At 56.5% G+C, this 23679-nt stretch overlaps 10 protein-coding genes across 10 annotated transcripts; 5 read left to right on the top strand and 5 right to left on the bottom strand.

Annotated features, from left to right (window-relative positions):
- Positions 1-131: 131 nt before the first annotated feature.
- Positions 132-1500, top strand: L969DRAFT_87068 (uncharacterized protein). Its single transcript, XM_014713492.1, has 6 exons — positions 132-335; positions 380-754; positions 806-921; positions 969-1110; positions 1163-1191; positions 1239-1500. The coding sequence occupies exons 1-6, from the start codon at positions 159-161 to the stop codon at positions 1378-1380; spliced, it is 981 nt and encodes a 326-aa protein (XP_014568978.1). The 5' UTR covers positions 132-158; the 3' UTR covers positions 1381-1500.
- On the bottom strand, positions 1409-5891 carry L969DRAFT_94212 (uncharacterized protein; the record flags this gene model as incomplete). The annotated part of the gene is made up of 10 exons (XM_014713491.1): positions 1409-1543; positions 1591-3061; positions 3492-3699; positions 3797-4543; positions 4595-4643; positions 4697-4900; positions 4951-5297; positions 5352-5460; positions 5515-5731; positions 5782-5891. The coding sequence occupies 10 exons, from the start codon at positions 5889-5891 to the stop codon at positions 1409-1411; spliced, it is 3597 nt and encodes a 1198-aa protein (XP_014568977.1).
- A 150-nt stretch (positions 5892-6041) lies between these two features.
- L969DRAFT_74037 (uncharacterized protein) lies at positions 6042-8830 on the bottom strand. Its single transcript, XM_014713490.1, has 7 exons — positions 8716-8830; positions 8181-8656; positions 7626-8129; positions 6759-7573; positions 6550-6709; positions 6395-6502; positions 6042-6347 (listed from the first exon to the last, which is right to left on the bottom strand). Exons 1-7 carry the CDS (start codon positions 8747-8749, stop codon positions 6069-6071), a joined length of 2376 nt encoding a protein of 791 aa, XP_014568976.1. The 5' UTR covers positions 8750-8830; the 3' UTR covers positions 6042-6068.
- Positions 8831-8900: 70 nt separating this feature from the next.
- L969DRAFT_94210 (uncharacterized protein) lies at positions 8901-9851 on the top strand (the record flags this gene model as incomplete). Its single annotated transcript, XM_014713489.1, has 4 exons — positions 8901-9077; positions 9227-9283; positions 9340-9376; positions 9655-9851. The coding sequence occupies 4 exons, from the start codon at positions 8901-8903 to the stop codon at positions 9849-9851; spliced, it is 468 nt and encodes a 155-aa protein (XP_014568975.1).
- Positions 9852-9954: 103 nt separating this feature from the next.
- On the bottom strand, positions 9955-12239 carry L969DRAFT_17065 (uncharacterized protein; the record flags this gene model as incomplete). The annotated part of the gene is made up of 3 exons (XM_014712901.1): positions 9955-10829; positions 10881-10968; positions 11022-12239. 3 exons carry the CDS (start codon positions 12237-12239, stop codon positions 9955-9957), a joined length of 2181 nt encoding a protein of 726 aa, XP_014568387.1.
- Positions 12240-12334: 95 nt separating this feature from the next.
- On the top strand, positions 12335-13424 carry L969DRAFT_61535 (uncharacterized protein). Its single transcript, XM_014713488.1, has 3 exons — positions 12335-12624; positions 12684-13006; positions 13058-13424. The coding sequence occupies exons 1-3, from the start codon at positions 12454-12456 to the stop codon at positions 13338-13340; spliced, it is 777 nt and encodes a 258-aa protein (XP_014568974.1). The 5' UTR covers positions 12335-12453; the 3' UTR covers positions 13341-13424.
- L969DRAFT_94207 (uncharacterized protein) lies at positions 13408-17096 on the bottom strand (the record flags this gene model as incomplete). The annotated part of the gene is made up of 4 exons (XM_014713487.1): positions 13408-14133; positions 14187-14297; positions 14345-16757; positions 16825-17096. The coding sequence occupies 4 exons, from the start codon at positions 17094-17096 to the stop codon at positions 13408-13410; spliced, it is 3522 nt and encodes a 1173-aa protein (XP_014568973.1).
- Positions 17097-17270: 174 nt separating this feature from the next.
- On the top strand, positions 17271-19040 carry L969DRAFT_48317 (uncharacterized protein; the record flags this gene model as incomplete). The annotated part of the gene is made up of 1 exon (XM_014713486.1): positions 17271-19040. The coding sequence occupies one exon, from the start codon at positions 17271-17273 to the stop codon at positions 19038-19040; it is 1770 nt and encodes a 589-aa protein (XP_014568972.1).
- Positions 19041-19167: 127 nt separating this feature from the next.
- L969DRAFT_87061 (uncharacterized protein) lies at positions 19168-21273 on the top strand. Its single transcript, XM_014713485.1, has one exon. It carries the CDS (start codon positions 19231-19233, stop codon positions 21058-21060), a length of 1830 nt encoding a protein of 609 aa, XP_014568971.1. The 5' UTR covers positions 19168-19230; the 3' UTR covers positions 21061-21273.
- A 45-nt stretch (positions 21274-21318) lies between these two features.
- L969DRAFT_94205 (uncharacterized protein) lies at positions 21319-23673 on the bottom strand (the record flags this gene model as incomplete). The annotated part of the gene is made up of 6 exons (XM_014713484.1): positions 21319-21576; positions 21623-21772; positions 21824-22222; positions 22271-22543; positions 22594-22749; positions 22798-23673. The coding sequence occupies 6 exons, from the start codon at positions 23671-23673 to the stop codon at positions 21319-21321; spliced, it is 2112 nt and encodes a 703-aa protein (XP_014568970.1).
- Between the last annotated feature and the right edge of the window lie 6 nt (positions 23674-23679).

Here is a 23679-nt window from a genome sequence, read left to right as displayed (position 1 = left end):
ACTCTCGCTGACAGACTGTTGCGCTAGCTCACAGGGCAGCGTGAGGTTGAGCGCGTGCACGTCAGTCAACATCTCGGTCACGTGATATGCAGGCAGGCTGCTGGTCCCCGCAGCTGTACGGGGCGCGACTACCACCAATCTCTCCAGCGGCGGCGAGCATGTTATCACCAAGAATGTTGCGGCCGAGCGTTTTGAGAAGCTTGCAAGGATGCGCTGTGCGCAGAAGCTTCGCCACTTCGGCAGCACTGCAGAAAGACATCAATCACATGACAGTCTTTGGAGCCGGTCTCATGGGCGCCGGTATCGTCCAGGTCGCAGCTCAAAACGGCATCAAGGTGAGTCCCCAGCCCGGCACAGAGCTCCCGCTGAGCCATTGTAGGTCGTCATGACGGATGTCTCGGACAAGGCGCTCGAGAACGGCAAGAAGATCATCACAAAATCACTCACGAGGATAGCAAGGAAAGCGCACCCTGAAGACGAGGCAGCCCAAAAGTCGTTGATCGACAAAGTCTTTGAGAACATCAGCACGAGCACAAGCCCAGACGAAGCAGTCAAGTCGTCCGATCTCGTTCTCGAAGCCATCGTAGAGAACATCAAGGTCAAGCAAGAGCTGTTCAGCAAGCTTGACAAGTCGGCGCCAAAGGATGCCATCTTTGCAAGCAACACGTCCAGTCTGAGCATCACTGACATTGCACAATCGACCGAGCCAAGCCGACAGTGGATAGGCTGGCATTGGTTCAACCCGCCGCCTCAGGTAAGCCTGATCCCGCTCAGCCGCCTGCTGGCTCACGTCCCTTGCTTGCAGATGAAGCTCGTCGAGATCATCAAGACGGAGAAGACCAGCGAGGAGACATATCGAGCTCTCGCTGATCTCAGTAAGCGCATGAAGAAGACTGCCGTCTCCTGCAAAGATACGCCAGGGTACGTCGTCCTGGCTGAGATTGCCTTACCGGGCTGAGCCACGCTAGCTTTATTGTGAATCGATTGCTCGTGCCTTATATGCTCGAGGCGGTCCGCATGGTCGAGCGAGGCGAGGCCTCGGCAGAGGACGTTGATGTCGCTATGAAGCTTGGCGCAGGCTATCCGATGGGCCCCTTCGAACTCTCAGACGTGAGCTATCGACCGCTCTGCATGCATTGACCATTGACGAACAAACGAGCAGTTTGTCGGTCTAGACACACTGTCGCACATGTGCGTCACACCTGTCACGCTCCCTCGGATGCTGACTGGGCCTGTAGATCACGAGGCTGGCGAGACTCGCGCGTTGAGACGGGCGAGATCAGCGCAGAGGCGGTCAAGGAAAGTCCCCTTCTCGAGCAGCTCGTCAAGGAGAACAAACTTGGTCGCAAAACAGGCGAAGGGTTCCGCAAGTACGATTAGATCGCGCTTCCAATGCATAGACAGTCGATCACCGTCTCCGTCCTGCTTTTGATGCTTTGGTGCTTGCCTTGGTCTCGGCAGCAGCATGGCCGGTGTCATTGATGTGCGAAAAGAGCTTGCTTCGTGAGGGAAAGGCTTCCTGGCAGACATTACAGACCGCGGACTGCGACAACTTAGCTTCACATGCACGGCAAAGGCAGATGGACGTACAGAATCTGCCGCGTTGGTCTTTTTGGCTGCCTCCTTTGCTCGTCTCTTTTCCCGCTTCGTCGGCAATTCGACTGCCAATGAATGCTGCACATCTGCAGCACTTGCAGGCAAATGTCCTTGCGGCAACACTGCGGCATGCTCAGCGGGCTGGTCTGTACAGTGCGTCCTTTCTTCGATCAATGTGTCGAATTTGCATGGCTCGTCAGTAGCCGAAATGGCGGCGTACCCCTCAGGATCCGCATCAGTTTCGTCTGATGCTCGTAAGTTGAGATCTGCTAGGCTGTCTGCAAGTGATTTGCCTTGCATATCTAAACTTGAAGCATCTGTACGCTTGGCTGGCGTCACCGACTCGCTAGCTTGCGCAGAAGAGTGCGAGCTAAGGTCCAGTGCGTTGTCTTCGAGGCTCATTTCTCGCTTGAGACGCATGACTGCTTGCTTGTGCTTCTTTGATCGTTCATGATTGGACCAAGTAGCCTCCGTCTTGAAGGTCTTGTCGCATGCCGCGCACCAGTAAGCCTCGTCTGCTTCGGAAGACTCGTCAGCAGGCTGGTCACCGACGTACTCGCCGTTGATGAGCTGCTCGGGATCCTTTAGATCTTCTTGCCAATGCTGAGCTCGATACTCTGCCGCAGCTTTCTCAGCCTCTGCAGCGCGTAGGATTGCTGCGGCTCGGATGCTTTCGCGCGACTTCTGTGCTTCTTCCGCTCGAGCTTTCATAGGGTCGGCTGCATCAGAAGCCAGGAAACGGGGATCTCGTTTTCTGACAAAGGCTGCCAGCGACCTCACTGTCTGACTATAGTCCTTACGAGCGACATCCCGCGCCCTGGCATTAGCCTTTTCCATGGCGCGTTTGTAACGTCGATCAGGCGCATCTTGAGCGTGGTACATGTCGACGCCTGCAAAGCTTTTGCGGCTTGTGAAATTGAGCCAGGTGGCGTAGAAGTTGCGCAAAGACGGCTCGTACGGTGTAGCTGAGTATGCGAAACTCGGGTAGGAAGGAGCATCGGCCAACGCGGCCTCGCCAGGATACGGCCTCGCGAGTGTTTCGTCTTTGGCGATAAGTTCAAAGAGAGTGCGATAAGTTGCAAAGAAGCCAGCGTCTGAATCTTCGAAGCCTTTGTAGGCATCGGCCGTGAAGAAGCGCATGAGCTGACGCTTCGAAATGTTGGGAGCCCTTGTCGTTTGATCTGCCAGGTCCAAGTCATGAGTGTTCTCCCCTTGACCGACACCCTCGACAAAGTCGCTGTAGTTTTGATCATAGTATGCCCTCTCTTGCGCGTCTGACAAGACTTCGTATGCTTGCTGTATCACTACAAATCGCTCGCTGGCACCCTCTGTGCGGTTTTTGTCAGGATGCTCCGTCAAGGCGAGCTTTCGATAAGCCTTCTTGATCTCGGCCTCAGAGGCTGTTCGATCGATGCCGAGTGTAGCATAGAGATCGGCTGGCCCATTACTCGCCGCCTGATGCGAGCTACTCGGCAATTGGCCCATGCGACGCCGACATCGTGATCAGCTTGGGTTTGACGCTTTGAGTGTCTTGAGAACTTGAGATATATATATTACATCCGCGCCAGCCCAGACCTGAACAATTAGTGCAGCGTGAGCAGGATGGTGATGCGCTCGATTGCAACGATGAATGTCCTTACTATCGAGAGGTGGGCCGGGTCAATACCGGTACGCTGCTTTTTGACTCGTCGAGTAGCACATACTCTTTTTGCTCCATCCGGCAATACTAATCAAGCGTCGATTAGTCCGTTGGTCTTTTAAACGCAATTTCGGTACCACATCACGAGGACCGCTGTCGCAGATGCATTTGACGCAACGGATCATTCGTTGTCTACATATAGACGACAGCCTTGGCGTTTATTCTGATAGGCCCTTTCGCGCCCCGGCAGGGTCACTATGCTACTGGCATGGCAGTGCTATGAACGTCTTGCCCTTCCTTCCGTATAAGGAGGAGCGCCTCTCTCCTGCATTCGACCTTGGCGTAATCTGCGACTGTGAGCTGCAGGTAAGTCCTGCGATCCTTCGAGGCGCGGCTGTCTCGCAACGCTCGGGGAGTCCTGGGGTTAGTCAGCAGTTTAAGCCAACCTGCCACAAGGGTCGATGCTTCGGATCATCGATATATCGACTGCGGTTGTTCATCAAGCGCCGTGCTGCTCGAGGAGCATGCCAAGACCTGTGTCGACTGTGCTCAGCCAAGCACCCAGTGCAGACAGAGTCACGTCAAGTTCATTCTGTAGATCCCCAGCAGACGCAAGTGCGTTGTAGTCGAGCACCTTGATGCCAGGTCCGTGTGGCCATGTCGCTGAGAATGCCTCCTCGACAGACATTGTGGGCGATTGTGCAGCCATGACTCGCGTGGCTTCGGTCGCCAGCTTCAGCTTGTTCTGACGCTGTTGAACGAGCAACAGCGGTTTTTCTCCGACAGCCCTTTTCTCAGGTACTGGTGGCAAAGCGCTGGCATTTCGCACAGGCGGGAAACGAAGCTCAGTGCTTCCAGTGACTCTATGGCCAGCTTGACTCGGCGCCGTGTTCGCCCGGCCGCGATACTGACCGTGCAGCGAGTCGAGAGAGTGGGCACTTGTCGGCGAATCAGTCGATCTCGATTCAGCATATGCCGCCTGCATGATGGCCATGCCTTCTAGTCTTGGCGACGGCCGGATCGTGAGTGGCGATGTAAGATCGTCGTGGAGAACAGCAGACGAAGTCTCAATAGCCGACGGCTTATGTCTGAGCGTCTCTTTTGCGCGCGTGGAAGCATCTTGATGAATACTCCGAGCGCTTATTTCATTATCGGCCTGCGAGTGCGGTGCGAGCGAGCTGAGACCTGGCAAGCGCGGCAGTGCGAACGGCCGAGCCTGTGACGTCGTCGCACCGTTTTCGTCGCTATCGAAGAGGCCCATCAAAGGATTCGATCGAGGCTGCGAGATCGCAGCAACGGAGCTCGCGTCTACCATGCAAATCAGCTGCGAAGCGTTTCAGTCGAGCACGGCTGACTTACATCCTGTGTCGGTGCCCAGCGTGTCCTCCTCTGTGTCAGCGACAGCGCTCTGTAATGGGCCATTCAGCAGCTGTCTTGCTTGCAGAGTCGTAGATCACGTACGTCAAAATCCCAGGAACCGATGCCACCGTCAAAGTCGGATTCCTCGAGCTCCGGAGTATCTTGGGCGCCAGCAAGACTCTGTCTTACGCCGCCAGCAGCTGTCCATGCAGCATAGCGGTTGATGAGCTCCCGCAGGACATTCAGCGGCGTCTTGGCCTGGCTCTTAATCCACTTTTGCTTGACAAGATCATCGGCTGTCGGCCGCTGCACTGCATGTCAAGCTTGATGAACTCCTAGGAAGCTGCACAACGCACCTCGCTAGGACTTTCTATCAAGGCACTCGCAAGGAATTCTCGCATGGCTGCGGACCATGACCCACCTTTGAGTGTGGCGGGGGGTGTCTTTGGAATGAGCTGAATTGCTCGCATTGCTTCCATGTCTGCGAATGGAGGATTGCCCGTCGCCATCTCGTAGATAGTGATGCCGAGTGACCAAATATCCGCGCGAGTGTCATACATTTTGCCTTCAGTGATAACCTCGGGTGCCATCCAGTAGGGCGTGCCTGTGAACGTTGAGCGTTTGCTGTGCAGCTGAAGATGAGCCGCCACGCCAAAATCGCAGAGCAATATGCGTCCGGTTTGTGTGAGCAGGATGTTAGCGGCTGCTCAGTCGAGTCAGCCGTGCCACAGTGCTGTACGACAAGCGGGTGACGCGCCCTTGATGTCGCGATGGATGATGGCCATCTTATGCAAGTATGCGAGGGCAGTGAGAACCTCTCGCACGATGATGACGATGAAGCGCTCGTGCAGCGTGCCAGCCTTCATCTGCTCGCCAAAAGGTAAGCTCGCTCCTGGCTCGCGCCCGAAGAAGTGACGGACCAGTGTGCGTATGCTGCCCCCACTGGCCAGATCCATGGCGATCCAGAGCTCTGTCCGGTGAAGCCAGCAGCCGTGATAGAGTGTGATGTTGTTCCTGTCGGCGTCACGGAGCTGTGACAGCAATGCCACTTCTTTCTGGACTTCGCTAATGTCATCGTCTGGCGTGTCGAGGTTCATCACCTTGAGGGCGATGACTGTCGATGTTGGAAGATGTGTCCTGCTTGCGGCCGGGTCAGATCGTTCAGTGCGGTAGAGCAGGGCGCTTGCGCTCTGTAGACAGATCCATAGGCGCCTCTGCCGATGAGCTCGAGTCGCTTGAATAGCTGGTCGGCCGGTACGCCGATTGACGCCGTCGCCAGCGCACTCGAAGCCGCCATGGCGGAGCCTCAATGAAAGAACAGCCTCGTCCACGAATACTCAACCACGGCTAGAGGCCGGCAGGAAATTGTCGCCTTGCATCACGCATCGGTCGCGTGCATGTCGCGACGAGCGCGCGAGCGCTTGAACCTCTAGTGAATGAGACGAGTCATGACATTCATTGATACAGCAGAGCTCTAGTTCGTGCCACTGACAGCCAGCCTGACCATCATGTCAGTCATCGTGCTGATGCTCGCCAAGTAGTAAGAGAGAACGAACTTTCTTAGATGCTCCATGAAGACCTGGAGCGACACGTCATCTGTGAGCACGACAGCATCTGTCGACCCGCCAGCGCCATAGCTACCGCCGCCAAAGTTCGACGTTGGGTTGATTTTAGCGAGTAGGAAGCGAGCCTGTGAGCCGCCAGCGTCGCAATTGACAAAGCGAGGTGCAGGGTGACGATCGGTCAAGAGATCCTGCGCAGAACGTCAGCTCAAGCGAGCTGTTCCAGGCTAGAGCGCACCATTGCATCTTCACGAGGCTTCTCAAGCTGAGCTTTGAAATGAGAATAGTCTTCTTGATCCTGATAGCCTGCTTTGCGCCATTGAGCGACCGTTGCGCCGTGCCAGATCTGTGAGCAGTCAGCGTAGAAGCGCCAAAGCAGGGCTGTCGACTTACAAGGATGTGGAAGAAGGTATCGAGGAGAAGGATGACATCGTCTTTGATCGAGACCGAGTCGAGCAAGGTCGGCACCGGCTCGTTGTCGAGCGAGTAGGACATAAGCGTGGGTTGAATCATGATAAGAGAATTGTTGACGTCTTCAGCATTGAGTACATGTCTGCGTCATGTGTCAGCGACATTGGTAGGAGACTGCGCTTACGACGTACCGGTAGAATGCAGTCTCGTCGGGCGAATTATTGAAGACTTGCAAGAACTGACTTCTTCGGAGATGAAACATGAACTGAGGATAGATGCTAAAATTTGGCGACAATCTGAAGCTCGTCGGATCCTCTTTTCGGTATTCGGCAAACTTTTGGCAGAGACGGATCAGCATGCGATCAAGCCAACGCAACACGTCAGGACTGTCGTCAATCTCGGCTTTGAAAACAGCGATGCGCGCCATCAGAACGGCAGCGGCTTCCTGATCGAAGCTAGCAGCGATGGCAGGACTTCCGCCTTCCGCGAAATTGCGGGCGAGCGTAGTGACACGTAGACGATATTGTCCAGACGAGTGCTGATAGTGTGTGATGAACTGTATCATTCCTCTCTGTTGCGACGGTGGCTGACCAGAAGCAGTAACGACTTCGAAATATATCCCATTGGACGTCTTAGGCGTAATAGACGCTTGTCGCCATTGAGATGTTTGGCCGATACCGATCTCGGTTTCGCCCACCGAGGCGTTCTTCTTCATGCCGCTGATAGCATGACCGATCAGTCCAGAGATCTTGATCTCCTTTGTAGTTTGCACATCGAGCGTGGCATTGAAGCCCATGAGCAGATTGCCGTCTTCGTCTTTGTCAAAAGTGCTTTGGAAAGACTGACGGAAGATGCCCATCGTGAAGGAATCGGCGAGCACCATGTACCCGTTTGTGTAGTTGGTGAGCGACTTCATCTCTAGCAAGCCGACCTGATCGAGGCAGCCGGCGTAGATATCAATGGCATGGCCAGCGGTAGCAGCCCTTCGCGCAAGAGACTCGTAAAACTGTGCGCTGCAAGCTCAGTGACAGAGCATCGAAGCAGCAAGACGGGCGCACCTTGGTCGCGCGCTTGAAGTGCTTGACGCCATCGCGATCAATGTCGTGGTGCGAGCGGATAGGCTCTCGAAGCTCTTGGCCGACAACCATGCCGGGGCCCTCAGTGGCAGGACCGCCAGTGAAGAGCATGATGCGTCCACCCGTGTTTGCAAAGGTCGTCTCGAGCAGACCGACGGCGACGGACATGGCTACACCTGTGCATCTCTGAGCTCTGCGGTCGGCTGCGACTGACCAAGGATCGCGTTGGAGCGATTCAAGGATGAGCGAGAGCTGGAATTCGCAGGCAGAGATAGGCTGCAAGAAGCGAGCAGCGCCTCCGCCAGATGGCTGTTGAAGCTGCGGCTGCTGACCGGGAGGCAGATTAGGATTCATGACGGGTTGCTGAGGCCTCTGAAGTTGGTTGAGTCCTAGCATTTCCTGTATTCTCGCAGGCGCGTATTCTTTCGTACCTCGGAAGACGTATGACTTGGCGCATTCCGAGTAGCCAAGCTCGTGAACTTGCGTCTGGGGCGGAAACTGTCAGCCTGCACACTAGGGGGCCGCTGGTCATCCTACCATGGTTCCGTAGGTGACAAGTCCGACAAGCGCGTTGGGCGGGATGAGGCTCAAGCTGAGTATGAGGACCTCTTTGAGCGCTTTGAGATCCTCTGGATCAAGACAGGTATCGACGACGTAGAGGAAGATGGGGGGCACCCTGACGGGGGTCGAGACGAGGGTATACTCAATCGTGGAATACTTTGGCAGGAGCTCAGCCGGCAGGTTGGTTTGCGAGATGTCTTTGTAGTGAGGCGGCAAGGGATTGCGGCTCAGACAGAAGGGACAGATCCACAGCTTCGCCCTCACGTCGACTTGGCAGTGAGGATTGAGGATCGAGCGACAGGTGCCTGAACGACACGTCACGGGCTCGTAAAGTACTGGCGGCAGATCCTCGCGAGGCTTGAGGGGGGTGTGTACGCATGCGATGGGTACCACCGTCCTGGTAGCCTCCAAGCGCGAGGAAGGCCAGACATTCCAGGAGAGGCGGATGCCATCTGCTCAAACGGCATGTCAGCTCCCCGCTTGCGGCAAGTGTAGCACTCCTGCTGCTTGCCTTGATCCTCCACGTCCTCGTAGTTGACGTCCATGCTGTCAGCAAGCGAGCTCGTCTGCCTCTTTGGCACGCTGCTGGCTCGCTGCCTTGCCCGCGCTGTCTGTTGGTTACGCGACGAAGGCCACGATGATTTCTGCGCGCCACTGAAGTACTGACGTGGACTTTCTTATACCTTGCCTGTACAGATGCTCTTGGCCGTCTTTCTCGGCCTAGCTTCCACACTCCTTTCTGGTCTGGTGCTCGCCACACCGCTCGACTCTGCTGCTTCTCAGGAGCGATCGCTTGACGACGCCCTCGACTTCACCCTGCTTGCCCGCGGTTCTACTTCTTATTCGGCCGTGTTCCGTCTCAGAGTCGCCAGAGTCCCCGTCATGAAGTGCTCCATGAGCTAACGTGATTGACACAGACGACATGTTTTCCTCGCAATGGCGCTCCCTTTGGCGTACTATCCGCATGGGTAGGATCATCTCATCCGAGTCTCTGGCCTCCGTGTTCATACGCATCGTGCTAGCGCGAGCAGACAATGACGGTCATCAAGCGCGGCTCGGATGACTGGTCGTTCGATCTCGTCAGTCACGCCCCAACATCCCCCTCAAGCATTGTGGCTGATTTTGTCAAGGAAAGACCCCTATCCCTGACTTGGCCGTACATATTCCATTCCGTAACAGATCCCTGGCGCGAGTTCATGCCATCGCAGGTGGCGATCACGCGTCTCCCGGTCAAAGGAACCGTCTACGATTTCCAGGCAGACTACGAGGAGCGCCCTGCATCACCTTTGTACAGAGAATGCTGTCTGGCCACAATTATGATCAGGCAGGCTGACCGCTGCTTACCAGCGCTCGCACTCATCTACTTCTGCAGAGCTTGGTTGGATCCCACGCGAGCCGATCGCACGTCATCCATCTCACGAGAGCTTGGGCTGACCATCAAGATTTGCAGCGCTGGTCAAAATCGCAAAGAGCTCAATTTCAATGAACTGCGGCGGCAAAGCCGTCCGATCTCCGGAGCTCTGCCAAGGCGTCCAGGGCGAGTACGGTCATGCACGGCGTGGTATATTGCTCATGCGTGGATCAGTCGAGTACTGCAAGTCTCCCACAGCAGAGATGGAGCTCGAGACATCGTCCAGCAGCGGCTAGAAAGTATCAAGTCATGTACAGAGCTGCATTTTGCGATTTAGCCGGTCTGATAAGTGAGGTGCATCTATGTACAAGCATCAATGGTGGGCATCATGTACAGCGATTAGCCGACGCGCTCCTTCATTGGATCAGTGGGCGCATCCCACTTGATCTTGGCAGCGTATTTGACGATGGGCGAGATGAGCTTGTCTTTCACAAGCTCGCCCTGCCCAGCAGCGACGCGCAGTATGGCCCTATTCAGCTCGTTTGAGCCGAGAATGTCAATGTGATCGCCCGTACCCGCGCCTCCTCTAGGGTCGAAAGGCTCTGGGTTGTGCAAGATTTCATGCGTCGTGACCGGGATCCTGGCAGGATTGTAGCGATCGCGCTTCCAGCCATCCACACACATGGCACCGAGCGATAGCAACGAGACCGTGCCGTCGCCTTCGCCGTTCAGGACGCCGCTCTTTACTTGCGGTCTTGTGCTTTCCAGATTGACGGCATTATCTATGTAGACCCGCTGCCGAGTCGGGAGCTGCACGGGACTGCTGGACGTCATGTTGCTGTCTTCGACTGCACAGCTACCACCGGGCTCCGTGCATGCGGCTGTACCAAGCTCCTCGCCTGCCTCTAATGGTCCGGCTTTGTAGAAGTAGCCTCGTTCGGTCGGTTTGCCCCAGCCATAGAGGCAGTAGATCGACATTGAAGGTGCGTTCGGCAAGCGCACCTCGAGCGGATTAGACCACGTGCGCGGATCTCTATCGTTGCGTTTGATCTGTTCTACATCTCGCTCGAGTCCGAACGAATAGTTAGAGGCAAGCATCTTTTGATAGGAATCGGGCGAATGTTGCAACAGATAAGTCATTGCGGCGTCTAGTGTCAAGTTGGGGCGGACGTTTTCGTGACTGAGCTCTGATTTGGCGTCTTGCTTGAAGGAATAGATGTACGCATTCGAGAGCGTCGCGTTTTCAGGATCATCAGGCGCTCCATCGGTATCGCCTGAGCATAGATCAGCCTGTATTGGACGTGAGACGCAGACCGATGACGTACCCCAGACCGCATTACCGCCTTTGATGAGCATAGACGATGCGCCAGCCCATGATCGAAATAGTCTCACTCGTTCCCTACGGCTGAAGAACTAGATAGTAGACTCAGAAACGTCGCCCACGTGTATATGCAAGCGAGCAGTACCTTTTCGAGGAGGTAGACACCAGCAGGAGGCAGCTCTACGGTATCGCGCATCTCACCACTGAGTAAAGCTGACATAGCCTTTGGCACGCCAAGCATCGTTCCTGCGACGTTGACAAAGGCTGCGATATGGTCCTCGACCCACTTATCCCCGCCGTTGCCGTAGCCTTCCGCTTCGACCCATTTCAAGAAGTAAAGGACGACCTGGGAGCCCATGCTGTGTCCGATGAGTACAGTCTTTTTGTCTAGCATGAGCTTGTTGTGCTCGATGGCCATCTTCATGCGAGAGAACAGCTTGTCTCGGACTTGCAGATTGCCGTAGGACAGTCGCCAGTCAAAGGCAGCCATGTGCATGTCGTTGTGATCATAGCCGAGCACAGAGAGGTTCTCGATGATCTTTGACCAGATCCAGTAGCCGGTCACGAAGAAGGCGGCAGCGTCGAGGCCTTGTGCGCTCCTGACCTTGACGCCCGGCCCGTCAAGGCCTGTGACGGGATCGAGGGTGAGTGCGCGTAACCATTCCTTCTTCTGTGTGATGATGGCGCGGACCATGGAGGTGGTCCCCCATATCCTCTTCCGGAACCAAGGTGCATGCTCCTCGGAGTCTGTCCAAGACTCGAGACCGGATGAGACGATGCCAGGCACAAACATGACAGCGTGTTCTTTGGTCAGTCCTGCATCTCTGGCCTGTCTGCCGACCTTGAAGTCTCTCGACTGTAGCCAAGCGGGGGCGGTGAAGGATTCTGTGAGATTGGCAAAGTTGATACCAAAATTGCCGGCGAGGTCAGAGATACTCCTCAGTTCGCCGAGTGACATGCTCAGATCGCCAAAGTCGAGTCCCGAGAGCATGTTGGAAGGGCCTCCGGTGAAGAGCCAGCCGGCAAAACCGCCGAGGAGTCCGCCGAAGAGGAAGAAGAGTCGTCGTTTGTAGAACCACGATTGCTGACGGCGGGTGGTGTTCTGGAGGTCTGCTAAGAAAGATTCGGAGAGGTCGAGTTCATGCCAGGGTGTCCCGGGTGCATCCAATCTGACTTTACCGCCGTCAAGGGCTTTGAGCTTCGCCTTGACTTCCGCCGTGCCATTGGCATTGTTAGCAGACGACGGTATCCGCCATCCCGTTGGCCTCTTCCGCTTGAACAGGCCCGCCGCAGCGCGTTGTATAGAGCTAGAAGATTCACCTCCGGCGGCTCCGGGACGTACCGCCGAGCTGCTGCCCGACATTGTGAGCTGCAAGCGCTGGCCGGCTGGTCAGGCGACTCGGTCAGGCGGACGAGGATTTCAGGAAATTCAAAGCGCGTCATCGACATCGCGTCAAATCAACGTGCCGTGCGCCGGGCTGTGTCATCAATCGCTTCTCTCTGCAAGACAGTGCCTTTGTAGCAACGCAGACACGATCCATAGCCATCGAAGTGCGCTGCCGTAGTGTCAGTCAGGCATGGCATCCACGCTAGCGACCAAAATCGGGCGCAAGGTACTCGGCGATCATCTCAAGACGGCCGAGCCTGCAGATCCCCGATATGAGACCTATACGAACGCAAAGGGCAAGCAGAAGAGGCGCAACCGTCCAATGCCCGAGGGTCTGACCAAACAGGAGCAAAAGATACTCGTACGCTCTCCACACTGTACTATTGACGTTCTACGGCCGATACCATTGAGCCTTTGCAGGGCAAGATCAGACGTCGAGCTCGGCGACTCGATCGTGGATTCAGTCTCTGCGGCTTCAGGTTCGGCTACACTGCCATTCTTGGCCTCATCCCAGTCGTCGGCGACGTCGCTGACCTCAGCCTGTCCTACTATCTCGTCATCAAGCCTGCCACAAAATGCGATCTGCCCAACTCACTCAAGCAGCACATGCTGTTCAATCAGGCTGTCGCGACAGGCATCGGCATCGTACCCATCGTCGGCGACATCGCCTATGCGGCTTGGAAGCCTAACTCAAGAAACGCCTTTCTTTTTGAAGAGTTCCTCATCAAGCGCGCTGCCAAAGGGTATGTCTCCTACCAGTCCGTCTGGACGAAGTGCTGATGATCTCTGCCTAGCGGTGCGGCAGCAGGCCATGAGCACAATCAGGCAGCTGCTCAGCAGACAGTCCAGGAAGCCAAAGCGCCCGGCGGCGCTTCCAAGAAATCCTCGTGGTGGACCGCCAATAAGGCGACTCACAGCGACGGATCACCCGCTGGCGATCGCGCTCACGAATCACATGCCACTTCAGCCGATCTTGCAGCCCCTTCTCACGCAGCACAGACATATCCAGCTCAGCCAGCGCCAACACCGGCACGGGCGGCCCAGCCTGCAACACAACAACCAACAGCTATGCGTTGATTCCACATGTACACCAGCCTTGATGTGACATCACATACGATCTTATTGCATAATCACACTACAACGCTCAGTAGTAAGACCGATCGCTATATCGCGCTTGTTGCTGGTGTTGGTGGTGATCATGCTGTTGGTGGTGCTGGTGATGTTGTGTCTGCTGTTGATGACGCGCGGGCGGCGGTAGAGGCTCACTAGGGTAGGCGGGCTTTCTGTCATAGTAACCAGCTGGCGGCTGATCTGCTCGTCCTGACCACCTGGGAGATTCGTACGGCGCAGGAGGCCGCTCGTACATTTGGGCACGACCATAGCCTTGCCAGCCTGGCATCTGTGACGATGGTCTGCTCGCTGGCCAGGGCATGTCACGATCGTACGCATCATATTGACCAGATCGACGTTGGTAAGCTGTCTGCTGCGCGTGCAGGCTGGCTTCGTATTCGCGTTCCTGTCCCAACTGGTAGGGCGGGTGCTGATACGACTGCGTCCGCACTGGCTCCTGTCGATGGTACGGAGCTTGCACATGCATCTGCTGTCGCTGATGGGGCGGCTGCTGCTGCTGCTGCTGCTGCTGAGCAAGCCGCTCATCTCGCACACGCTCGGCTCGTTCTTGTTGATCATCCTCCTCCGTAGCAACGCTATCGCCATCATCTCCGAACCAGCCAGCAGAGCTCTGATTCGGCGCCTGATCCTCGGCATCATTAAGCAGATCGCGCAGCTGCCGAGGTGCGTGGCTCTCAAAGTACCCGGTCTGCGGTCCGGTGTCAAGCCCCTCCCGCGGCGTCGTCTGCTCTGTCGACATCTGCCCATTGCATCGGCTTAGACAGACAAGAGGATCAGAGAGAGAGTGCACACCTCGACAGTGTCATCTTGTAGGTCGAGAGCCTCGCCGTCATCGACTTCTTCGCCCGTCGCCTCGTCTGCAATTTCCTGCAGATTGAGCTTCTTGTAGTTGTTTTGAAAAAACTGCATGCTAAATCAGTACGATTCCGCGCGCAGGATTGCATACTGACGTTCTTGCACTGCACAGCAGTCTTGTTTTCGATATCAAGAGCGATCCGCTTATAATTCTTGCCATGTATTGCCAGCAGCCGCAAGAACTCGTTGCGTTCGGCAACGGACCAGTACGAAGAAGTTGGGCCTTTTCGTTTGCTGTTAAGCCGCTCTGCAGCACTTGAAGCCACGTCGCTGCGTGCGGTCTTGCCACGCCTCTTCTTGCCAATACCTGCATCCTTTGCAGCCACGCCGCTCTCGATGGTTGCCGTTGTGCTGGATGGTGCCTCGCTAAAGGCAGCAAGAGACTCTTCTTCAGCAGCTTTGATCGCGCGGCGCAACATAGCAGCTGCAGCCGGCGCCTCGTGCAGAGGCATATTGGCAGCAGATTCTTTGCGCACCTCGGGCGAGGGCGGCGGTGAGTCTTCGTCCTCTTCCTCGTCTGCTCGGCTACGGCCCAGACCAGCAAGTAGAGAAGTGCCTTTTGTAGTCGCACCACGATCCCTGCGTTTTAGCTTGCGCTTACGACCGTCCCTGGCTCGGCGATCAGTGAGCGCGCGAAAATCGACGAACCGCTTTGCTCGATAGTAGTACAAAACGCATTGCTGGGTCGTCTTGTCCGGCAAGCAGGCGGCAATCTTGCCAAACTGTTTGGGGAAGACAGCGTAGTTTTGAGCGAAGATGCGTTCCTCGTCTGGTGACCAGACTGGCCCAGGATCGCGGATACCATAAAAAGCTATCGGATCAATGACGAGAGCGTTTTCATCAATTAGACTGAGAAAGCCCATCTCTGTTGACGAAAGCGCCATGTCGGGCACCACGGCTGTCGTACGAGAGGCGCGCAAAGTCGGATCGCGCATATCAGCGTGCTCGAGGCTGGCGAGGATCTCAAGAAATTCGGCTTCTGAGCGCGCCGCATCGCCATAGCCGAAACTGGACGAGAGGGCTGCATTGGCGCGTCGATTTGCTCTGCCGCCAGCTGACAGGGGTGTGCCCAGAATCGGTGCGGCTTCGACTGTGCTCGGCACGGAGTCCGCGACAGCGGCAGATGCCAGCGCGGGAGCGACTAGATTGCCGCGAGTATTCTGCAGAGGGACTTTGTGCTTCTCCATACGCACGCAATGGGACTTCCAGCTTTTGTTGAGCTGCTTGTAATCGCCACGCAGACTGTTGATCTGTAGACATCGTCTCCGCATGCGCCGACTGAGGCCCTCAAGCAGAGCATCACGAAGGATGTAATGAGCCTGCTTGTCAGTCTTCATGAACGGCAGATTTGCAATGTCGTGCTGCAGGGGTGGTCTTGTCTGCATAGCGTGATAAGGTGCGGATGCAGGGTCACTGCAATCGCGTTGGGAGGCTAGCAAAGACTGGACGACTGCATCCTCTTGCTGCTGCACTTGAGAGCTCGTTAAGGAAAGGCGCAGTAGCTGTGCGAGCGTCTTGTGAACGACAGGTTCAGGCGCGCCGACGAGCTCATCCTCCATTGGCGCATCAGCGAGGTTGTTCTGTTGAGCAGCTGGCAGTTTCGCCGTCAAGACGCGGGGTGATGGCGTCTGCACGATTGGCGATCGAGAAGTACGGTCTGCGGCCTCGTCGATGAGCTCACCATCTTCGTCTGCAAAAGTGTCTTCACTCGGACCGAGCAAGTCAATTTTCGAGTCCGTATCGAGCAATTGTTGCGTAGAGCGGTGATCTCCCTGTGGGTGTCTTGCAGCCATCTGGCCATCTACATCGGCAGTGCCGAGAGAGGAGGAGCGCCTCTTGCGGGAGTAGGCTGGGCGCTGGGGGGAATGTTCGGGCGAGTTCGTGCTGGCTTGGAGGTTTTCCTGCGCTTGTGCCTGCTGCGCCCGATGCGTGTACGCGCCTGCGTGACCGTGACCGCTGTAGGCGGGCATAGGGGTGCTGTTGGATGGCGACATGGCATGGTTGCGATACTGCTTTGCTGGCAGGTATCGATCGGCAGGATGGTCATCTGCCTGTGGTCTCAAGCTGACCTGATCCTCCCTGCGAGTGTAGGGCGAAGCTGGTTCATGTTGCGCCCCGTTTGCACCATGAAATTTCTGGGTCCATTTGGAGACGAGGGCTGCGGCATGGGCGAGACCGCCACCTGCTGGAGGCTTGGCTCGTATGAAGCCGGCCTGGCTCGTGGCAGCTTGTCTGTTTGTGTCATAGCGTGGCTCGTGGTACACGTCTGGCGCTCTTGACATGTAAGGCGGCGAACGTGAGCCAGAGCGAGACTGGCCCATGTTCATCGAGGGCGAACGCGAGTGAACAGGATGATCGATGGCATAGTCTGCTCGGTGGTCTGCAAGCTCTCGGGCAGAGCTATAGCTGAGCGGCTGACTCGAGGGCGGGTAGCCGGCTTGATGGTGTCGACTGTAGCTTGCGCTCGGTCTCGAGGGTGCGGCTGCTGACCAGCTGGCTGACCTATACCTGCGCGCGCAATCATCATAGATGGTCAGCGTCCAGCCTGCCCCGCCAGAGACACACGACGGCTGACCTTGACGAGTTCGCATGGCCAGGGTAAGATGAGCGCAAGTCGGCGGTCTGGGAAGGGGAGCCATAGTGCGCATCTTGAGCGTATCCATAGCTGTCCTGCTGTTGCTGACGGTAGGCGTGTGCAGCCGATGGGGAGGGTGACTGGCCGGCTGCGCTGCTGTAGTAGCCTTGCTGGGGTCTGTTCCCGAGCGAGTGACGCAGGGGAGGCTCCGAGCGATCCTGTTGGTCCCGCTGCCTGGGCGGGCCAGCAGAGCGAGAGGCTTGGCCGTACATGGCCCTTCACGGCGGTCAGAGAAGGCAGTGTCTACGGTCTCATGGCCACGGGCGCCGGTCGACTGGCTGGCTCTGCGCGAAATTGCTGAGAAGAAGAAATTCGAGGACGAGCGACATGCCGGCAGACTGATTGATCGCTCAGACGGGCTCAGCTTGGACAGAGCTAGAGCCAAGATGGCCGATCACGCAAGCCCAGTCTCGCTCGACAGTCTACCGAATGAATTGCTCGGTCTGATCGCTCAGTACCTCCACCATTCGTCAATGAATGAGCTCTTGCTCGCTCTCGATTCCTCTGATGCTCGTGAGCACGGCAAAGCGAGACCTCTCGACGCAGAGACTGCCGTGCATGAGGACCTGCGCATCCAGACCAACCTGCAGCGGCTTGGATTCACAAAACGGCTAGGTGGCGATGAAGCCGGGTTCAGGCTGGAACGAGCGCTAGCAGCACGCAACAGCAGTCAGTCGGCCCACGGCCGGGATGGACGAGCAGACAGCGAGCACGACGACGACGACGACGCTGGTGGTCCCGTCACTGCTGCCTCTGCGAACTGCGAGACAGAGCGACGCGTGCTGCCCTGCCATGCCTGCCATGCCTCACATTGCACATTGGGAAAGGCGTCCGTCATCACACCCGTCTGGCATCTCGCTCAGACCTGCCGGACTCTCCGCGAGATCTGCCGGCCCTGGCAGTGGTGCCATCTCGACTTCACATCCGTCACCAACAGGGATCTCTTCGATTTCATCCGCTTCCTGGCACCCTCTGTCTCACAGTACACTCGCTCCTTCCGTATCGCTCTGGTCGGCATCCAGCTCGCTTCAAAGGGCGTCCTTGCCAGCGATCGACTGGAAGAATTCGAGCCTGTCAGGAGGATGGCACTTGCCGTCGTCCTCTTCCGATTTTTCGACAAGCTCACCCATCTCGATGTCGACCTCCCCCTTGGAGGCGGTGCGGTCGCCAACTTCACTGACCATCTGCCCGACGCGCCCGACGTACGTGAACTCGAGCTCTTTGACTATGTCAACCAGATAGACCTCATGAACGCCAAGCCGCCCGGCCCGTCTGCCCACTCGCATCTTGTGCCCGTCTTCGCTCGCTACAGCCACCTGAAGCGGCTCAGGCTCGAGCATTTTGATGCCTTTGTCGGCATGAGCGATGAGCACCATCACATACTCGAAATGATCGCGAACCTCGAAAGCCTGACGCATCTCGAATTGATAAGTATCCGCCAGACCTGCTCCCGACACCAACGAGCGCCACAAGACTATGTGTGGCGCCCCAAGCTGACCCATCTGACGCTATACCAGTTTGTTCCGCTCTCTCGTGCCGTTCTCGAAGATCTCCTGCGGATCTCTCAGGACACCTTGAAGCACCTCGAGCTCGACCTCCTCGATGACCAAGGCAGCCTGGCCACGCCCTCTGACATGGACGAGGGACCCTCCTTCGGTCTCAGGAGACTCGAATTTCTCGCACTTGGCTCGGCAGCTGCAGGTGTGCGGTTCCTGAAGCGCTTTCAAGCTTCGCCTCTCCTATCACTCGAGATCGGTAAGCTCGTCATGCCGTATAGCGAGTTCGAGCCCATCATCGCGACGAAATACTTTCCAAAGCTGAGCAAGCTCTGGATCCTTCCCGATACCGACTTTACCGAACTGGATCTTCAGGCACTCATAGTGCTCTGCGAAGCGATGGCTATCGACTGTGAAATCGACGAAGGCCTGGAGGATGACGAGGAGGAAACGAGCGCAGGCGACGACGTGGGTTCACTTGACGATGTGGCTCCAGACGACGATGAGGACGAAGAGTCGGTAGCGTTCGACGAAGGCAATGATGACTTTGATATCTCTGGCAGCAACGCTATTGCGATCCTGCTAGCGCGACACAGAGAGCGGCAATTCTTTGACAGGGGTGGCCTGCCCCACGTTGGTGACTATGATCTCGACTGGTGAAGATGCAACTCATTTGTATTGCACGCATTGGGAATCGCGATATAGCCACGATGTACCCGAGAGCGCTTGAAGGGTGAGCTTGTCGCGTGAGTGGCGCCCTGGGCGTGGAGTAGTCGACGGCCGTGAGCGCGTAAGCCGGAGCCAACCATTCGTCGCTACAGTCGGACCTCGCCTTGTTCAAGCTTCCAAGATGAGTGCATCAGAAGGCGGGGCCTCCATCAAGAGTCTGCCGGCAGAGCTGCTGGCCTTGATCGTGGAGCATCTGCATCAATCATCGATGGACGAGCTCATCTTTGCACTCGAACTCGAAGATGCTCGCACGCTAGGCGCTGTCGGGCCACTCCATGCGGTCACGATGGTACATCAGGAGATGCGCATACTCACGCAGAGCCAGAAGCTCGGCATCACAGAGCGCCCGCTCCGCGACAAGGCAGGCTTCCAGCTAGAAAGAGCACTCAGGCAATGCAGCATGGAGCCTACCGCTGCTACGTCGACTGCAGAGGAAGCAAAGGGATCATCAGATAGTCAGGAGGGCAACGACGATTGGGAAGATGCCTCTGATCTGACAGACGACTCAAAGATTGAGCGACGTGTCATGCCCGCTCACGTCAAGCTCGGCAAGCTTTGCGTCATCACCTCCGTCTGGCATCTGGCCCAGACCTGCAAAACTTTTCGCGAGCTCTGCAGACCCTGGCAGTGGATGCATCTCGACTTCACGTCCGCTACCAATCAGGACATACTCGCGTTCATCAGTGCCTTGGCGCCCTCGGTCTCGCAGTACACACGAACGCTCCGCATGGCCATGACAAGGACCATGCTCACGCTCAAGGGCGTCGTCGCAGACACCGAGCCTGACACCTTTGAGCCTTTCAGACGAATGGCACTCGCCATCGTCTTGTTTCGATTTTTCGACAAGATCACCTCCCTCGATACCGATCTTCCGCTTGACCGTACCAGCAAGGACAGATTCACAGATCATCTGCCTGATGCGTCCAACCTGCTCGAGCTGGAGCTCATAGACGACTGCAACGAATTGGCACGCCAGGCCGGGGAAGCCTTGCGACCGAGTCTCTCCATGCTCCGACCTGTCTTCGACCGCTATAAGCATATCAAACGACTCAGACTCGAAGATTTTGATGACACTGTCTGCCAACCCGACGGTGTCCACAACATCTTCGACCACGTACAGTCACTCGAAAGTCTGACGCATCTTGAACTCATCAATGTCCGCCAAGCCCGCTCGCCCGTGCTCGTGCCGCCATCAATGACCGACTGGCGCCCCAAGCTGACCCATCTGACACTTTATCAGTTCATGCCGCTCGATCGAACCGTGCTCGAGGCCCTGCTGAAGCTTTGCCAAGAGACGCTAGAGCATCTCGAGCTCGACCTCATCGACGGCCTAGAGGACCTTTCCGGGCCTCAAGGACTAGATGATGGGCCCGAGTTTGATTTTGGCAAGCTTGAATTCCTCGCGCTTGGCTCTGCAGACGCCGGTGTCCAATTCATACAGCGGTTCCGAACTTCGCCTTTGCGCTCCCTCGAGATCGGCGAGTTAGAGATGGCATACAACCAATTTGAGCCAATCATCGAAACACGCTTCTTCCCGCAGCTGGAAGCGCTCTGGGTGCTGTCCGGCACCGGTTTCTCTGACGCCGAGCTGGAATCGCTCGAGGTGCTCTGCTTGGCGAGAGGAGTCGATTGCCAGATCTCGGAGGACGACGATGACGACGACGATGGCGATGGCGATGACGAAGACGAGGAGGAGGATGATCAGGACGATGAAGATGAGGACGAAGACGAGGACCAGGACCAGGACTACATGGGCTACTATGGTCCGTTCGATGACGATGACGATGGTGAAGACCTGAACGGGTACGATGCCGTTGACAACGACTTTGACGAATTGAGCAGCAATGTCATCGCAAACATGCTTGCAAGAGATACCGGTGCAAGGCATCCTGCGGCTCACTATTTGCGATCCTGGGCATCGTTAGACGGAGCTGGGTATGATTTTACCTAGCAAAGGTACGCATCCAGGCCTTTTCGAGGATCTCGCTGAAGCCCTCAAGGTCATTGGCTTTAGGAACGCGTATAATTCCAGCAAAGCTCTCTTCCGAGATAACATGTGGCATATTTGAGGAAGATCCCTGCTCATGACAATGCCTCGTCAAAGCGGCCGCGGGCGCCAGATAGCGTATCTTCAATGCAAGCTGTTCGCCTCTGCTGATCAACTCGCATCGCTGTTGCAACTTGATAAAATTGAGATTCAGATCTGCGCTCATAGTACAACACTGACATCGGCACTGTTGGCCGGTAAAGACACTATGTTCGAATTGACAGCTTCACTTATGATTTCCGTGTACTTTGACCACAGCTCGACGACAGTCCGCTGACGCGCAGCAAGCCCCCGGACGTATGCCGTCAGATCGAGCCGAAAATTATCGACCTTCTCCGTATCGAATCTGAGCATTTCTGCGCGCGTGAGCTTCGACACGTCCTCAAAATCCCGCTTGGCGGTATCAGCTTTGCGCTCGGCCTGCAACATGTGATCAGCGAAAACTACAGTATCGCATATCACGCACCTCGAGGCATTCGGCGAGGTCTGATTCGAGTACATCTTCGTGTAGCCTGCCCTGACGCTTGGCCTTTTCATAACTTTGCAGAAGCATCGCTGCGTGGTTCAGATGGCGCTGCCACGCTTGGTGGAGCTTCACGCGCGCTTGCAGAGCGAGCTGATGCAGCTTGTGAGCACGAGTCAATGTTGAGGCAAGAAGGCCACCCACCCTGACAGAGCCGACCAGTCGGCTGTAGGTGTCAATCGTAGCTATTAAGCCAACCTCCTCTGACTTACTCTGGGCCTCCGCAATGTCTCTGATCTTCTTGAGGAGCGCTGCCAATCCGGACAACGCGTCCCGCACTGGTCGAGAGAGATCGCAAGCTGCAGTAGCGACGAGCGCCAGGCTGAGCTCGTTAGTCGACGCGGATAAAGCCTGCCGAGCTCGAGATGCGACCGAGATGGAGTGGTGTAGCGCCTTGAGTTGAGGTTCGAACATGTCTAGATAGGTGCGTCTACTGTCGAAGAAATCGTCAAATTCTTGGAATTTTGGACCTGAGATTGAGCTGCCGAGATTGGCAAAAAAGCCGCTAGATTCGGACGGATGGTCAGCTCTTCGATGCTTGATCTACGCAAACCGTCAGACAGCATAGCGGCGCAAAAGTTCCTTGCCTACGTCTGCATTGAATGAGTCTGATTCGAGGAAAGTCTTGAGGTCGGGATCGGAATGCAGAAGCGCGTGATCGACGGTGGTCTGGAGGCAAGTCTGTAGGGCTTGCCGTCTACCTTCGACGAAACCATCGGAGAATCGCCCGGTCACTTTCTTCTCGGGAATTGGCGGGATGATGACGCCTGGATTGTTCGCCGCGAGCGCCTCGTATAGCCAGACGAAATCCCTGAATCGTCGCAGGACAGAGAAGTCCTGCTTCCGATAGGCGGTAGACGTTGTCTGCCATTTGCCTCAGTCATTTGTAGCAGCAGCGAGCCAGGCAGACGTACTCTTGTGCGGATAGTATATACGATATGCGCGCTACCGACAAAGTCTGAGCCGATCTTGGTAGGATCGCCGACTGTAATCTGGAATTTCGGCTTTGACGACGCAGGTGTCGTCTGCGCGCTGATAGAGGAATTGCCGACCCCGGGCTGCACAGACGGCTAAGCGCTGCGTCAGCGGGCTTGCGATAGATGAAGAGATGGCCTCACTTCGACGCCTGCAAGGCTCTGGCGCTCAGAATCCAAGGCGACTGTCTTGACAGAGGCAGAATCCGATCTGGTGACATCCTCGGTGTTCTGAGAGTCTCCTCTGTCAGCGCGCCAGCCCAGATCGGGATCTGGTGTCGCGTCCAGTGTCGGATTCGCTGAGCGCATGTCTGCTTCAAGGGAAAGGTTGCTGAACGCCCGCTGAGCTGACTCTCCACTGATGGGAGAGACAATGACTCTGTCGCCTTGCAAGGAAGCAGGCCGGCCGTCTATGGGCGCGATGGATGCAAGCGAGTCATGCCTCGAGACATTTGATGTAATTTCCGCGTTTGTCTGTGACTGACGAACAGCCGCAGTACGACTTGGCTTGAATGCAGGAGGCGGAGGCATAGCCCGCTGGCGGGCCAGCAGACCTTCGAGCAAGTCGTCTGACGCACCGAACAGCGTCTCCGGGCGTTCTACAGGCGCAGGCGTACTCAGTGTGAGCTCAGGCGAGTCCGGCGTGCCCGGAATCTCATCCGAATATGGATCCTGAGCGTGCTCATGGGCAGCTGGGACGCTGCCAAGTAGCTCTGGGCCCGTTGAGCTGTCTACCTGTGAGCCATGCAAGTCGTTCAACTGCTCGTCTGAGGCTGCTGTGCTGTAGCCAAGTGCAGCTGCCGCTTCCTCAGTGCTCCGAGAAGGAGATTGAGGCGCAGCGGGAGAGCCAAGGTAGAGCGAGCGCCCAGCAGGCAGGTCTGCAAACGGATTGTCCATGCCATCCTCGTCGTGATCTTGCGGTGCGCCAAAGAACGACGCCGAGCTCATTGCGGGATCGTTGGATGCGCTAGATCGATGCAGACCTGCGCCCGGCGAGAGGAGGTCATCGAAGCCCTCCATGAGCCG

The sequence above is a fragment of the Mixia osmundae genome (assembly GCF_000708205.1).
Source record: "Mixia osmundae IAM 14324 unplaced genomic scaffold scaffold_4, whole genome shotgun sequence".
Taxonomy (NCBI): Eukaryota; Fungi; Basidiomycota; class Mixiomycetes; order Mixiales; family Mixiaceae; genus Mixia; species Mixia osmundae.
The sequence above is the reverse complement of the archived record's forward strand: the minus strand, read 5'-3'. Positions and strand labels throughout refer to the sequence as shown.

Coding starts and splice junctions, on each gene's coding strand:
- L969DRAFT_87061 (XM_014713485.1), top strand. CDS start 19,231: ATGAGTGCATCAGAAGGCGGGGCCTCCATCAAGAGTCTGCCGGCAGAG.
- L969DRAFT_74037 (XM_014713490.1), bottom strand. CDS start 8,749: ATGGACGTCAACTACGAGGACGTGGAGGATCAAG. Junction 6,503..6,549: donor ATACCTTCTTCCACATCCTT/GTAAGTCGACAG, acceptor GACTGCTCACAG/ATCTGGCACGGCGCAACGGT. Junction 6,348..6,394: donor AGCCTCGTGAAGATGCAATG/GTGCGCTCTAGC, acceptor CGTTCTGCGCAG/GATCTCTTGACCGATCGTCA.
- L969DRAFT_61535 (XM_014713488.1), top strand. CDS start 12,454: ATGGCATCCACGCTAGCGACCAAAATCGGGCGCAAGGTACTCGGCGAT. Junction 12,625..12,683: donor AACAGGAGCAAAAGATACTC/GTACGCTCTCCA, acceptor GAGCCTTTGCAG/GGCAAGATCAGACGTCGAGC. Junction 13,007..13,057: donor ATCAAGCGCGCTGCCAAAGG/GTATGTCTCCTA, acceptor ATCTCTGCCTAG/CGGTGCGGCAGCAGGCCATG.
- L969DRAFT_87068 (XM_014713492.1), top strand. CDS start 159: ATGTTATCACCAAGAATGTTGCGGCCGAGCGTTTTGAGAAGCTTGCAA. Junction 755..805: donor GGTTCAACCCGCCGCCTCAG/GTAAGCCTGATC, acceptor CCTTGCTTGCAG/ATGAAGCTCGTCGAGATCAT. Junction 1,192..1,238: donor CTAGACACACTGTCGCACAT/GTGCGTCACACC, acceptor CTGGGCCTGTAG/ATCACGAGGCTGGCGAGACT.